Below are 15,985 nucleotides of genomic sequence, written 5' to 3' on the forward strand. Positions count from 1 at the left end.
AGGTAAACAATAGGGTGGAGTGAAGGAATTTTACTTGTTGAAAGAGGTTTAATACAATACTGTTTAATGCAACTATGGAGAAATTAGAGATGACTGTATACATTTTTTCTATAAAACTCTGTTTTTGACAAGAGACAGCGTTGTATATTCAATCCAAGGAGAGTGTAAAGATGCATAAATATACATAAGCTGATATAGCGGAATGAGAAAAACCTCTAAGGACATAAGCAGTATAGAAACAACAAATATGCTAGATGAGACGGAGGTTTTGAGACGCATTAAGAAATACGCATGCGCAATAAAAAGGGTCTTGGAACGCAAGACGGAACACACAAGCGCAAGAAGGCGCACAGACGAGACCAGGTGATATCAATATAGTGATATATGATGATATATAAAGAGGACAACGGGGCTCATTAAGGACTATGTCTGAGGAAGCCGCTGAGAGTGACGGAACAAGGCGGAGAAACGCGTTACATGTCTAAAGGAACCCACTCATCATCACCACAGTGACAGCCACGGACCCCAAAGAAATCGGAACCAGCAGCAAATACCTGAATCCCGGCAGAGTTTAAACATGGCAACCTAATTGAGGTACTTTAAGTCTGGAGGGATCAAGCTGTTACATTTGGAACCAGGGGAAAATAACGTGGATACAAGGTGGAGTGGCATATTAATTTATAATGCATGCTTAATAATCAACATCATAAGCTGTGCACAGCAGGGACTTAGGGAACTTCGTCCAATAAATAAAGCTAAATTGTAGCAAAGATCGCTACAATAGGACATTCACACAGAATAACACTGTTTCAAATCCTGAGGACTGTCCTTTTCAAAAACAAGGCTATATCAGCTTTACAACCAATCTTCACACGTGTTTTTTTAAAAAAAAGAAAAAGTATACTTTAAACTTATGTTTAGTAATATATGTTTTTATAAGTTTTATTTAATGAAAAATGTTTTTGTTTATATATGAAACTCTTTAAAAATAAATTATACATTTTTATTTTTTGGAATTGTGTGACGAGTATTAAAACCCTTTTTTCTATATACAGGAATACATAGTATTATATATACGTGTTTATGAGAATTTTTATTCCTTTGCCAGTGGTGTAGCGCATCCCCAAAACAAAAAATTCTTCTGCAGTTCACTATATTGAGGTTGGCAATTGCCTCATTAGGGGGAAGCAGCAGCACACACTGACAAACCTATGAAAAACTAACTAAACCTGAACTCCACCCAAATCAGCGCACCTGTTTTCGTTTGTGTTAAGTTTTAAAACACGTTGCGTTTGATAAAACTCGTTGATAAATGGACCCCATAATATGTATCCCTTGCATACAATACCTGTTAACCTCGTGTATATGGTGTTCAGTAAATCATTGTGCATGTACAAAACCATTTCAACACTACAGTAAGTAATCTCATAATGAACATGAAAAATAATACACAAGACTCTAATTTTTCCTCATTATTCTCCGGTTGATTGATATTAATGAAAAAGAAAAACATCAACCTTGTGTACTGAGTTTATCATTATCCTTCTGCAAGTGTTCCAGTTTCTGGATGTCTTCTTCAAAAATACACTGAAGATCATAATTTTCTGCTAAGAAGTCCTTCACTTTTCTAAAATTATCCTGGTCCTATAGAAGAAAACAGAAAATATTTTTTGTAACAGTCACTTTCCTCAAAATTGTGTTGTTTTATTGCAGCGCTGTTTTTGTTCTTTCTGACTCACCTCATTAGACAGTGTGCTGTGTTCTTCTATCTGTAGATACAATTCTTGAAGCAGCTGCCGAATAAGGTTTATTTCTACTATGTCTGCGGGAAATCTGAGGGTGCCCATGTACTTTGCAAGTTGAGTAACTTCTTCACCGATTTCACAGGAAGCATATTGTCCATCAACTTCATATAAACCTATATCTTCAACATTCCAATCCGACATTAGTACCTGAAATGTTCATACATAAATAGATGAATGTGATAAAATGGTGTATTTTTAGCAAAACTACTGAGTTTCCTGATTATAACCCAGATAGGTGTAAAGTTCATCCCTTCATAGTGGATGGACCACAGGCTAGGATTTATGTGTAGTTCATTCTTTTTTACCCTGTGAGATAAACAGTGTCCCAAAAGGAGAGTTCACTAAAACTAGGTAAACACGTGTTTGATCCTTGGCTGATCCAGAAAATGCTCTAGATCAGCCAGGTTGTCGTTATATCCAGCCTTTGACCTTGTGTGAGGCGGGGGCAGAAGTAATGAGGAGGGGGTGGGTCTTCTCTATGGGGATTGGGAGGGCATCTGTGCAGCATATAAGATGCGATCTCCCAATACCAGTCATGGCGGGAGTGTTTATAAGCCATTTATCGCCTAACGCTCTTGCATCAGCACAGCATACACACCTTTACAATGGGCCAACGATTATATAGGTGTGTACCCACCTTAAGGGTAGGCAGTATCTTCCGTAGATTATGTAGCCCAAGCTTTGGCACAACAGGTTTATGTTTTTCTGTAGCCCTATGATCGACACAAAAGATTATCCAGAAGGTAAGTTAGTAACTACCAATAAGGGTCAATGTCTGAAATTGAAATATGTAATCAGACTGTATTGGCATATTCAGCTAGATATTTTCATACATAGCAGAGAAAACACCAGAGCCTAAGCCAGAGGTTCTCAAACTCGGTCCTCAAGGCACCCCAACGGTCCAGGTTTTAGGTATATCCATGACTTAGCACAGATGGTTAATCAAATTGACTGAGGTGCTAATTAAGTCACCTGTGGCCAAGCATGGATAAACTTAAAACCTGGACAGTTGGGGTGCCTTGAGGACTGCGTTTGAGAACCTCTGGCCTAAGCCATAAGCAAGGTCTCTGGGTGGAGTTCCATACATAAAGACTCTAGGGAGTTGGAAAATCAAACTTTAAGAGTTGATTTGTCAAGCAGAGAAAAGAGTGAAGAGGACCAGTTGCCCATAGCAACCAATCAGCTTTGAGGAAGCATTTATTAAGTACATTCTATAACATGATTGACTGCTATGGGCTTCTCCACTGGTCAACTTCACCACTCTTTTCTCTGTTTGATAAATCAACCACTTAGTATAAAGCAGAACTGTTGTTGTTGTTGGGTTTTCTTTAAACCAGAACCTCATGTGATCTTTTATCAAAAAGACTGATCCCAATAGATTTTATCAACTACATAGCAAATCCTCAAAACAATTAGAAAACCAGTGTAGAGAGTTATGTACCAGGTTAAGTACCACATTAAGTATACTCTGTCCAAAATGTGGCTATATGCATAACACTGTGCTTGAGACAGAGGCAGCACCAGGTCCGGCCAATAGTACCCTCCTCGCACATTGTAGGCGTGACGATCCCAAAAAAGTGGTATGCCCTATCGGAAAGGGGCATGGTTTTGCTGGAGTTCCCCTGCTGTCATTACTATAGGGCGTGGCCTAGCGGGAAGCCCTTGATTGCCTCACTCACTCCGGAGACTAATGGATGCAATGCCGTCGGCTCATTCTCAGTGACAGGAGTTGGAAGTTGCAGGATAATGTCACACTGTAGCACCCAGCTCCTGTCACCATGGAGTTACCGGCATTTCGGTGTCACCCCCAGGAAGAGCGACACCCGGGTGCCGGCATGCACCCGCCTTGTGACGCCTGTGGCTTGAGGTACTGAGGGCTAGCAGCTCCCACTCTGTACATGCACACGTTAGTTTCACAATTACAACATAAGGCATGCATGCTATATAAAAAATAACAGACCATTACAGTACCTCTTGCATTGTCTGACCTTCTTGTGCAAGGCCGGGTATGTGTTTAAACTCAGAAACGAATTCATGCATCTTGTGTCCAAAGTCTGCCAGCCAGGAAGAGGAGACCTTCATGGCAGAGTTGTGCATCAAGTCATTCCTACACTTTATCATCTGAGACAATGAAAGGGAAATGGTCATGCAAAGAAATGCATTCTGTACATCTAAAATATAATATTATCCTTTAACAAAGTGAAAATAAAATAGGATTTTAATTACCTACCTGTAAATCCTTTTCTCGTAGTCCGTAGAGGATACTGGGGTTCCATTTAGTACCATGGGGTATAGATGGGTCCACTAGGAGCCATGGACACTTTAAGAATTTGATAGTGTGTGCTGGCTCCTCCCTCTATGCCCCTCCTACCAGACTCAGTCTAGGAAACTGTATCCGAGGAGACGGACATACTTTGAGAGAAGATAGATAAGGATAGTGGTGACATTCCGAACCAGCACACACAAACAAGAGGAAAGCCATGCTAACCACCTTTGAAACAGGAACAGCAACAGCTGAACCAAACAACAATACTTAACCAAGTAACAGTGCAGGAATAACGAAGCACCGGGCGGGCGGGCGCCCAGTATCCACTACGGACTACAAGAAAAGGATTTACCGGTAGGTCATTAAAATCCTATTTTCTCTTACGTCCTAGAGCAGTGGTTCTCAAACTCGGTCCTCAGGACCCCGCACAGTGCATGTTTTGCAGGTAACCCTGCAAGTACACATGTGTATTAATTACTCACTGACCCATTTTAAAAGGTCCACAGGTAGAGCTAATTATTTCACTTGTGATTCTGTGAGGAGACCTGCAAAACATGCACTGTGTGGGGTCCTGAGGACCGAGTTTGAGAACCTGTGTCCTAGAGAATACTGGGGTTCCATTTAGTACCATGGGGAAGTACCAAAGCTCCCAAACCGGGTGGGAGAGTGCTGAGGTTCCCGCAGAACTGATTGACCAAACTGAAGGTCGTCAGAGGTTAAAGTATCAAACTTGTAAAACTTAGCAAACGTGTTCGAACCTGACCAAGTAGCTGCTCGGCACAGCTGTAAAGCCGAGACACCCCGGGGAGCCGCCCAAGAAGAACCCACCGACCTAGTCGAGTGGGCCTGAACAGATTTCGGAACCGGCAAGCCTGTCGTGGAATAAGCATGCTGGATAGTGAGCCTGATCCAGCGCGCAATGGACTGCTTTGAAGCAGAACACCCAATCTTATTGGGATCATAGGGATTTCCTGTGACGAGCTGTCCTCTTTACGTACACCTTCAAAGCCCTCACAACATCCAAAGACTTTGAAGTATCAGAAGTGTCCGTAACAGCCGGAACCACATTAGGTTATATAGATGGTGAGGTTGAAAAAAGACAAGATGTCCATCGAGTTCAACCTGTATTTAAAATTATAAATCACTTAGATGCTGTAGCCTTGGATATTTCTATCAGTTAGGAATTTATCTAATCGATTTTTTTACTTATTTAGTGAGTCCACCATTACTACCTCCTCTGGTAGGGAATCCCAGATCTTTACTGTTCTTACTGTGAAGAACCCTTTTCTCCGTTGTGGATGAATTTTTTTCTTCTAACCTCAGGGGGTGTCCTCGTGTCCTGTGTAGCATTGTATTGTCCCTTAATGTATTTATAAATCTTAATAATATCCCCTCTCAGACTCCTCATTTCCAGTGTAAACATATCTAACCTTGCTAGTCTTTCCTCATAATTCAGTGCCTGTAACCCCTTAACCAGTCAGGTGGCTCGCCTCTGAACCCTTTCGAGTTCCAAGATATCTTTTTTATAGTGTGGTGCCCAGAACTGTATACAATATTCCAGGTGTGGCCGCACCAATGATTTATACAGTGGCAGGATTACACTCTCATCCCTTGTTCTCATTCCCCGTTTTATGCATGCTAACACCTTATTTGCTTTTGTTGCTGCATTTTGACACTGTGTACTGCTACTACGTCTATTATCGATGAGCACACCCAAATCCTTTTCAAATATGGTTATCCCTATATTTTCCCCATTTCATTTATAGGCTGTCCGATTATTCTTAGTCCCAAAATGCATACCTTTAAAAAATTTTATACTGAAACTCATTCCCCATTTGTCTGCCCAGACCTCCAGTCTGGATAAATCATTCCACAGAGACTCAACATCCTTGTCTGAATTAATTACTCGACACAGTTTAGTGTCGTCTGTGAAAATTGACACTGTGCTTTCTAGGCCCACTCCCATGTCATTAATGAAAATGTTAAACAGCAATGGCCCGAGTACTGAACCCTGCGGTATTCCACTAAGCACTGAGGCCGATTCAGAAAACATCCCATTTATCACCACTCGCTGTTCCCTGTTGTACAGCCAATTACTTACCCAAGTACAAATAGTGTTTTCCACCCCAAGCTCTCTCAATTTGAAAATTAGTCTCTTATGTGGCACTGTGTCAAAGGCCTTAGCAAAGTCCAAAAAGATCACATCCACTGCTTTATCCCGATCAATATTGTCACTCACTTTCTCGTAGAAGCTTATTAAGTTAGTTTGACATGACCTGTCCTTCACAAACCCATGTTGGTGCCTATTAATAACCTTGGAGGTATCTAAGTACTCTAGTATACTATCCCTTAATATTCCTTCCAGTATTTTTTCCCCACTATTGATGTCAAATTTACCGGTCTATAGTTGCCGGGATGAGTTTTAATTCCCTTTTTAAATATTGGGACTACCTCTGCCGTACGCCAGTCCTTTGGTATCATTCCTTATGTAACTGACTCGCCAGTCCTTTGGTATCATTCCTTATGTAACTGACTCACTGAAATCCTTTGGTATCATTCCTTATGTAATTGACTCACTGAAATCCAAATATAGGGTCTCGATAGCTCTGAGTTAAGTTCCATAAGAACCCTGGGGTGTAGTCCATTCAGCCCAGGAGATTTATTTATCTTAATTTTACTTAATCTCTCTTGGACCACTTTCTCATTTAACCAAGTACTTAGCAAAGGGTCGCTATTATCGCTTATGTTGTGCACTTCTCCCGTCAACCGGTCCTCTCTCGTGAATACTGATGAAAAAAATGTATTCAATAAATCTGCTTTTTCCCTATCGTCATTTATCAAGGCATCTAGCTTGCCCTTTAGTGGTCTAATATTCTCCTTTTTTAGCTTTTTACCATTTATATACTTAAAGAATTTTTGGGGGTTTGTTTTGCGCTCCTTTGCGATTTGTTTTTCGTTTTCTATTTTGGCTGCTCTGATTTCTTTTTTGCATTTTTTGTTACATTGCCTGCAGAACTGGAAAGATTCTGCCTTCCCGTCAGACTTAAATGCTTTGAAAGCTCTCCTCTTTTTATCCATTTGTTCCTTGACCTTCTTATTAAGCCACATTGGCTTGAATTTACTACTCCTGTTTTTGTTAACCTTGGGAATGTACAAATGAGTGTACTTATTGAGCTCAGTTCTAAAAACATCCCACATTTCAGCCGTATTCTTACCATTAAACACAATTCCCAAATTTATGTCCTTCATTGCTTGTTTCAGAAAGTCAAAATTGGCTTTTCTAAAGTTAAAAGTCTTAGTTAGATCCCTATAGTATTGTTTTTTTAAGCTGATATCGAATGTGATCATATTATGATCACTATTTCCCAGGGTCCCACCTACTTTAGTATTTGATATTATCTCCATCTTATTAGTTAGTATTAGATCCAGTATAGTCCTATGTCTAGTTGGTTCCTCGATTACCTGGGACAAGTAATGATCTTTTAGCGTGTTTGTATTTGCTGTTTCGGTGTTCCAATTTATGTCCGGGTAATTAAAGTCCCCTATGATAATGACCTCCCCCATTCCTGCTGCTTTTTCAATTTGTTGCAAGAGTTGTAATTCATCAGACACACTAATATCTTGCGGTTTGTAGCATGTCCCTATTAAAAACTTTTTTGTATCTTCACCCCCACTTGAAATCTCAACCCATAATGACTCCACGTTATCGCCAGTACCCTCGTAAATGACCTCCTTAACATACGGTTTTAAGATTGGCTTAACATAAAGAAAGACACCCTCTCCTTTTTTATTAGTCCTATCTCTCCTGAAGAGGGTGTACCCCTCCATGTTTGCTGGGAATCGTCCCACCATGTCTCTGTAATGCCTCTGATATCATATTGGTCCTTAAGTGCAATCGTTTCTAATTCACCCATTTTACTTGTTAGGCTTTGTGCATTTGCAAGCATACACTTAGGCTTGTTACTTCCCTTGACTGCAAGTTTAGTTGTAGATGTTTCCTTAGGAAGTTGAGATTTCCTTAATTTACCATCGCTGACTATTTTTCTCCTTCCCCCCTATCCACGCCCATTATACTTTATACATCCTTTTTTCTCTACTCTCTCTAGTTGTCCCACTACTTCTTTCTTGTCCCTCCCCCCAGACACCTAGTTTAAAATCTCCTCCAACCTTCTAACCATCGTTCCCCCCAGCACTGCTGCTTCTCCTCATTCAGGTGCAAGCCATAACGACAAAAAAGATGGCGCCTGACTGAGAAGTCTGCCCAGTGTTCCAGGAACACAAACCCTTCTTTCCTACACCAGTCTTTAAGCCACACATTAACCTCCCTAATCTCCCTCTGCCTCCCTGAACTAGCGTATGGCATAGGTAATATTTCAGAGAATATTACCCTAGATGTCCTTGCCTTTAGTTTATGGCCTAGATCCCTATAATCTTTCTTAAGGACATCTCACCTACCATTAACGTGCACCTAGACAGCCGGGTCTTTCCCGGCCCCTCCTAACAATCTTTCTACCCGGTCCGCGATGTACTGTACCCGAGCACCCGGGAGACAACAGACTGTGCGCCGATAACGGTCCCGGTAGCAGGTTGCCCTGTCTGTCTTCCTGATGATAGAATCCGCTACCACCACAACCTGACTCGGTACCTTGCTGACTTTTTTACCCTTATTGCTGGAGGGACCGCTCCTCTGGTTGCTAGAGGGGACGGTATCCTCCAGCGCCGTCATTTCCTCGCTGCCATCCCCAGAATCCTCGTCCAGTCATGCAAATTTATTGGGGTTTGGCAGATTGGAGATGTCCTGGTCCTCGTCTACCGGTGTTCCCCGGTGCAACTCCTCCAGTGTTCTATCTAAGCTTTGCTCGAGATTGTGAATGTCTCTCAGTCGCGTAACGGTTTGCTCTAGATCAGTTACCTGGGCTTCCAGGGCAGCCGTTTGCTTACAAGTGAGATCCTCAATCACGGCCCCACCAATTTGAATGACTAACTCCCTGTTACTTTCTAAAATAGAATGCAAACAGTACAAAAGAATACACAATACAATTTATGCAATACAATACTGTACTACGGCCTAGCTGTGAAGAAGAACAATGTTCAACAACAGAAAAGTATTTCGTAATACAATGTATAATAATGTATCAATGCAAAACAGTCAACACAGTAATAAAAATGATACGTGCATGTCCGGGGGTGTCAGGACCTCCTGCAGCAGCAATTACTCTCAGATACCTGTTCCCAGTACACTGCTTCTGTCTCCAGCCTCAGTCAGACTCCCCGCAGTGCTGTGAAACATGGACACCACCTTAGGAAGGAATTGCTGATGAGTTCTGAGTTCAACTCTGTCCTCATGGAAAATTAAGTAGGGGCTCTTGTGAGACAAAGCCCCTAACTCAGACACACGTCTCGCTGAAGCTAAGGCCAACAGTGTGACTGTCTTCCACGTAAGATATCTAACATCTACCTCCTGTAACGGATCAAACCAGTCCGATTGGAGGAACTGCAGCACCAAATTGGGATCCCAAGGTAACGTAGGAGGCACAAAGGAAGGTTGGATTTGCAGAACACCTTTCAAGAACGTCTGGACCTCAGGGAGAGAAGCCAATTGTTTCTGAAAGAAAATGGACAAGGCCGAAATCTGGACTTTGATGGAGCCCAGACGAAGGCCCACATCTACACCCGACTGCAGAAATAGCAGTAAACACCCCAGATGAAATTCCACCGCAGAATATTTTCTGCTCTCACACCAAGAGACGTATTTCTTCCAAATACGGTGGTAATGTTTAGACGTTACCCCCTTCCTGGCTTGGACCATAGTCAGGATGACTTTGTCAGGGATGCCTCTCCTGGCAAGAATCAGCCGTTTAACTTCCATGGCGTCAAACATAGCACCCCTCCTGGAGATGCTCCTCGAAGATCCGTGGTGTCTACCTCTTCGCGAGGCTCTTCTGCAACAGGGCCCGTTCATGTATCAAGACTTACCATGGCTATGTTTGATGGCATGGCTATGTAAGCCTGGTGAGGCGGCCAGATTGGAATGTGAAGGTACGCATCCTTGATGTCCAGAGACGCTAGGAATTCCCCCTCCTCCAGATCACCGTTCTCAGAGACTCCATCTTTAATTTGAACACTCGTAAGTACGGGTTCATTGATTTTAGATTCAGAATCGGCCTTACCGAACCGCCCGGTTTCGGTACCACAAACAAATCAAGTTGGAATAATATCCCGTCTTGGAGATGAGGTGGAACTAGAACAATGACCTGTGTTTGTACCAGTTTTTGAATGGCATACTGTAAGGTTATACTTGCCTCCTGTAAAACTGGTAATCCTGATTTGAAGAATCTTTGAGGTGGGAGTTCCTGAAACTCCAGCCTGTAACTCTGGGAAATAATAAGAATTTACTTACCGATAATTCTATTTCTCGTAGTCCGTAGTGGATGCTGGGGACTCCGTCAGGACCATGGGGTTTAGCGGCTCCGCAGGAGACAGGGCACAATAATAAAAGCTTTAGGATCAGGTGGTGTGCACTGGCTCCTCCCCCTATGACCCTCCTCCAAGCCTCAGTTAGGATACTGTGCCCGGACGAGCGTGCATAATAAGGAAGGATATTGAATCCCGGGTAAGACTCATACCAGCCACACCAATCACACCGTACAACCTGTGATCTGAACCCAGTTAACAGTATGATAACAACGAAGGAGCCTCTGAAAAGATGGCTCACAACAAGAATAACCCGATTTTTGTAACAATAACTATGTACAAGTATTGCAGACAATCCGCACTTGGGATGGGCGCCCAGCATCCACTACGGACTACGAGAAATAGAATTATCGGTAAGTAAATTCTTATTTTCTCTAACGTCCTAAGTGGATGCTGGGGACTCCGTCAGGACCATGGGGATTATACCAAAGCTCCCAAACGGGCGGGAGAGTGCGGATGACTCTGCAGCACCGAATGAGAGAACTCCAGGTCCTCCTCAGTCAGGGTGTGCCCCTGACCAAGTAGCAGCTCGGCAAAGTTGTAAAGCCGAGACCCCTCGGGCAGCCGCCCAAGATGAGCCCACTTCCTTGTGGAATGGGCTTTTACTGATTTTGGCTGTGGCAAGCCTGCCACAGAATGTGCAAGCTGAATTGTACTACAAATCCAGCGAGCAATCGTCTGCTTAGAAGCAGGAACACCCATCTTGTAGGGTGCATACAGGCTAAACAGCGAGTCAGATTTTCTGACTCCAGTCGTCCTGGAAACATATATTTTCAGGGCCCTGACAACGTCAAGTAACTTGGAGTCCTCCAAGTCCCTAGTAGCCGCAGGTACCACAATAGGTTGGTTCATGTGAAAAACAGAAAACACCTTAAGGAGAAAATTGAGGACGAGTCCTCAATTCTGCCCTGTCAGAATGAAAAATTAAGTAAGGGCTTTTATATGATAAAGCCGCCCATTCTGACACACGCCTGGCTGAAGCCAGGGCTAATAGAATCTTCACCTTCCATGTGAAATATTTTAATTCCACAGTGGTGAGTGGATCACCAATGTGACTTTAGGAAACTCAAAACAACATTGAGATCCCAAGGTGCCACTGGGGGCACAAAAGGAGGCTGTATATGCAGTACCCCTTTTACAAACGTCCGAACTTCAGGCACTGAAGCCAGTTCTTTCTGGAAGAAATTTGACAGGGTTGAAATTTGAACCTTAATGGACCCTAATTTTAGGCCCATAGACAGTCCTGTTTTCAGGAAATGTAGGAAACGACCCAGTTGGAATTCCTCTGTAGGGACCTTCTTGGCCTCACACCACGCAACATATTTTCGCCAAATGCGGTGAAAATGTTTTGCGGTTACATCCTTCCTGGCTTCGACCAGGGTAGGGATGACTTCATCTGGAATGCCCTTTCAGGATCCGGCGTTCAACTGCCATGCCGTCAAACGCAGCCGCAGTAAGTCTTGGAACAGACAAGGCCCCTGCTGGAGCAGGTCCTTTCTTAAAGGTAGAGGCCACGGTTCTTCCGTGAGCATCTCTTGAAGTTCCGGGTACCAAGTCCTTCTTGACCCATCCGGAACCACGAGTATCGTTCTTACTCATCTCCTTCTTATGATTCTCAGTACTTTTGGTATGAGATGCATAGGAGGGAACACATACCCTGACTGGTACACCCACAGTGTTACCAGAGCGTCCACCGCTATTGCCTGAGGGTCCCTTGACCTGGCGCAATATTTGTCTAGTTTTTTGTTCAGGCGGGACGCCATCATGTCCACCTTTGGTTTTTCCCAACGGTTTACAATCATGTGGAAGACTTCCCGCTGAAGTCCCCACTCTCCCGGGTGGAGGTTATGCCTGCTGAGGAAGTTTGCTTCCCAGTTTTCCACTCCCGGAATTAACACTGCTGAGAGTGTTATCACATGATTTTTCGCCCAGCGAAGAATCCTTGCAGTTTCTGCCATTTCCCTCCTGCTTCATGTGCCGCCCTGTCTGTTTACGTGGGCGACTGCCGTGATGTTGTCCCACTGGATCAATACCGGCTGACCTTGAAGCAGAGGTCTTGCTAAGCTTAGAGCCTTGTAAATTGCCCTTAGCTCCAGTATATTTATGTGGAGAGAAGTCTCCAGACTTGATCACACTCCCTGGAAATTTTTTCCTTGTGTGACTGCTCCCCAGCCACTCAGGCTGGCATCCGTGGTCACCAGGACCCAGTCCTGAATGTCGAATCTGCGGCCCTTTCATAGATGAGCACTCTGCAGCCACCGCAGAAGAAAACACCCTTGTCCTTGGAGACAGGGTTGTCCGCTGATGCATCTGAAGATGCGATCCGGACCATTTTCCCAGCAGATTCCACTGAAAGGTTCTTGCGTGAAATCTACCGAATGGGATCGCTTTGTAAGAAACCACCATTTTTCACAGGACCCTTGTGCAATGATGCACTGATACTTTTCCTGGTTTTAGGAGGTTCCTGACTAGCTCGGATAACTCCCTGGTCTTCTTCTCCGGGAGAAAACATCCTTTTCTGGACTGTGTCCAGAATCATTCCTAGGAACATTAGACGTGTCGTCGGAAAAAGCTGCGATTTTGGAATATTTAGAATCCACTCGTGCTGTCGTAGAACTACTTGAGATAGTGCTACTCCGACCGCCAACTGTTCTCTGGACCTTGCCCTTATCAGGAAAGCGTCCATATTTCTTTTAGGAAGAATCATCATTTCGGCCATTACCATGGTAAAGACCCGGGGTGCCGTGGACAATCCAAACGGCAGCGTCTGAACTGATAGTGACAGTTCTGTACCACGAACCTGAGATACCCTTGGTGAGAAGGGCAAAATTTGGACATGTAGGTAAGCGTCCCTGATATCCAGTGACACCATATCGTCCTGGTTCGCTATCACTGCTCTGAGTGACTCCATCTTGATTTGAACCCTTGTATGTAATTGTTCAAATCTTTTAGATCTCACCGAGCCGTTTGGCTTCAGTACCACAATATAGTGTGGAATAATACCCCTTCCCTTGTTGTAGGAGGGGTACTTTGATTATCACCTGCTGGGAATACAGCCTGTGAATTTTTTTCCAATACTGCCTCCCTGTCGGAGGGAGACGTTGGTAAAGCAGACTTCAGGAACTTGTGAGGGGAAGACGTCTCGAATTTCCAATGTACACCTGGGATACTACGTGTAGGATCCAGGAGTCCACTTGCGAGTGAGCCCACTGCGTGCTGAAACTCTTGAGATGACCCCCCACCGCACCTGAGTCCGCTTGTATGGCCCCAGCGTCATGCTGCGGACTTGGCAGAAGCTGTGGAGGACTTCTGTTCCTGGGAATGGGCTGCCTGCTGCAGTCTTCTTCCCTTTCCTCTAACCCTGGGCAGATATGACTGGCCTTTTGCCCGCCTGCCTTTATGGGTACGAAAGGACTGAGACTGAAAAGACTGTGTCCTTTTCTGCTGAGATGTGACTTGGGGTAACAAAAGTGGATTTTCCAGCTGTTGCCATGGCCACCAGGTCCGATGGACCGCCCCTTTATACGGCAATACTTCCATGTGCCGTCTGGAATCTGCATCACCTGACCACTGTCGTGTCTATAAACATCGTCTGGCAGATATGGACATCACATCTACTCTTGATGCCAGAATGCAAATATCCCTCTGCGCATCTCGCATATATAGAAATGCATCCTTAAAATGCTCTATAGTCAATAAAATATTGTTCCTGTCAAGGGTATCAATATTTTCAGTCAGGAAATCCGACCAAGCCCCCCCAGCGCTGCACATCCAGGCTGAGGCGATTGCTGGTCGTAGTATAACACCAGTATGTGTGTATATACTTTTTAGGATATTTTTCAGCTTCCTATCAGCTGGCTCTTTGAGGGCGGCCGTATCTGGAGACGGTAACGCCACTTGTTTTTATAAGCGTGTGAGCGCCTTATCCACCCTAAGGTGTGTTTCCCAACTCGCCCTCACTTCTGGCGGGAAAGGGTATACCTCCAATAATTTTCTATCGGAGGAAACCCACGTATCATCACACACTTTAATTTATCTGATTCAGGAAAAACTACAAGTAGATTATTCCCACCCTACATAATACCCTTATTTGTGGTACTTGTAGTATCAGAAATATGTAACACCTCCTTCATTGCCCTTAACATGTAACGTGTGGCCCTAAAGGAAAATACGTTTGTTTCTTCACCGTCGACACTGAAGTCAGTGTCCGTGTCTGTGTCGACCAACTGAGGTAAATGGGCGTTTTTACAAGCCCCTGACGGTGTCTGAGACGCCTGGACAGGTACTAATTTGTTTGCCGGCCGTCTCATGTCGTCAACCGACCTTGCATCGTGTTGACATTATCACGTAATTCCTAAATAAGCCATCCATTCCGGTGTCGACTCCCTAGAGAGTGACATCACCAATACAGGCAATTTGCTCCGCCTCCTCACCAACATCGTCCTCCTACATGTCGACACACACGTACCGACACACAGCACACACACAGGGAATGCTCTGATAGAGGACAGGACCCCACTAGCCCTTTGGGGAGACAGAGGGAGAGTTTGCCAGCACACACCAAAAACGCTATAATTGTACAGGGACAACCCCTTATACAAGTGTTTTCCCTTATAGCATTTTCACATATGCAATCATATCGCCAAATAAGTGCCCCCCCTCTCTGTTTTAACCCTGTTTCTGTAGTGCAGTGCAGGGGAGAGCCTGGGAGCCTTCCTCACAGCAGAGCTGAGCAGGAAAATGGCGCCGTGTGCTGAGGAGAATAGGCCCCGCCCCCTAAAACGGCGGGCTCTTCTCCCGGAGTTTGTGAGATCTGGCAGGGGTTAAATACATTCATATAGCCTCAAGGGCTATATGTGATGTATTTTAGCCAAAAAAAAGGTATAATACATTGCTGCCCAGGGCGCCCCCCCCAGCGCCCTGCACCCTCAGTGACCGCTGGTATGAAGTGTGCTGACAACAATGGCGCACAGCTGCAGTGCAGTGCGCTACCTTATGAAGACTGAAAGTCTTCTGCCGCCTGTTTCTGGACCTCTGGACCTCTTCAACTTCGGCATCTGCAAGGGGGGTCGGCGGCACGGCTCCGGGACGAACCCCAGGGTGAGACCTGTGTTCCGACTCCCTCTGGAGCTAATGGTGTCCAGTAGCCTAAGAAGCAAATCCATCCTGCACGCAGGTGAGTTTACTTCTCTCCCCTAAGTCCCTCGTAGCAGTGAGCCTGTTGCCAGCAGGACTCACTGAAAATAAAAAACCTAACTTAAACTTTTATTCTAAGCAGCTCAGGAGAGCCACCTAGATTGCACCCTTCTCGGCCGGGCACAAAGATCTAACTGAGGCTTGGAGGAGGGTCATAGGGGGAGGAGCCAGTGCACACCACCTGATCCTAAAGCTTTTATTATTGTGCCCTGTCTCCTGCGGAGCCGCTAAACCCCATGGTCCT

General features: G+C 44.5%; 1 protein-coding gene across 1 annotated transcript in view; it reads right to left on the minus strand.

Moving 5' to 3' along the window:
* Positions 1–1,141: 1,141 nt before the first annotated feature.
* C2HXorf38 (chromosome 2 CXorf38 homolog) overlaps positions 1,142–15,985 on the minus strand; it is a 47,558-nt gene continuing 32,714 nt past the window's right edge. Inside the window, exons 4-6 of the mRNA XM_063957339.1 lie at positions 3,777–3,926; positions 1,740–1,952; positions 1,142–1,644 (exon numbers count right to left, since the gene is read on the minus strand). Coding sequence (XP_063813409.1) covers positions 1,513–1,644; positions 1,740–1,952; positions 3,777–3,926 — 495 coding nt within the window. The 3' untranslated portion in view covers positions 1,142–1,512. The remainder of the gene's footprint in view (positions 1,645–1,739; positions 1,953–3,776; positions 3,927–15,985) is intronic.

Source organism: Pseudophryne corroboree, chromosome 2 (assembly GCF_028390025.1).
Source record: "Pseudophryne corroboree isolate aPseCor3 chromosome 2, aPseCor3.hap2, whole genome shotgun sequence".
NCBI lineage: Eukaryota > Metazoa > Chordata > Amphibia > Anura > Myobatrachidae > Pseudophryne > Pseudophryne corroboree.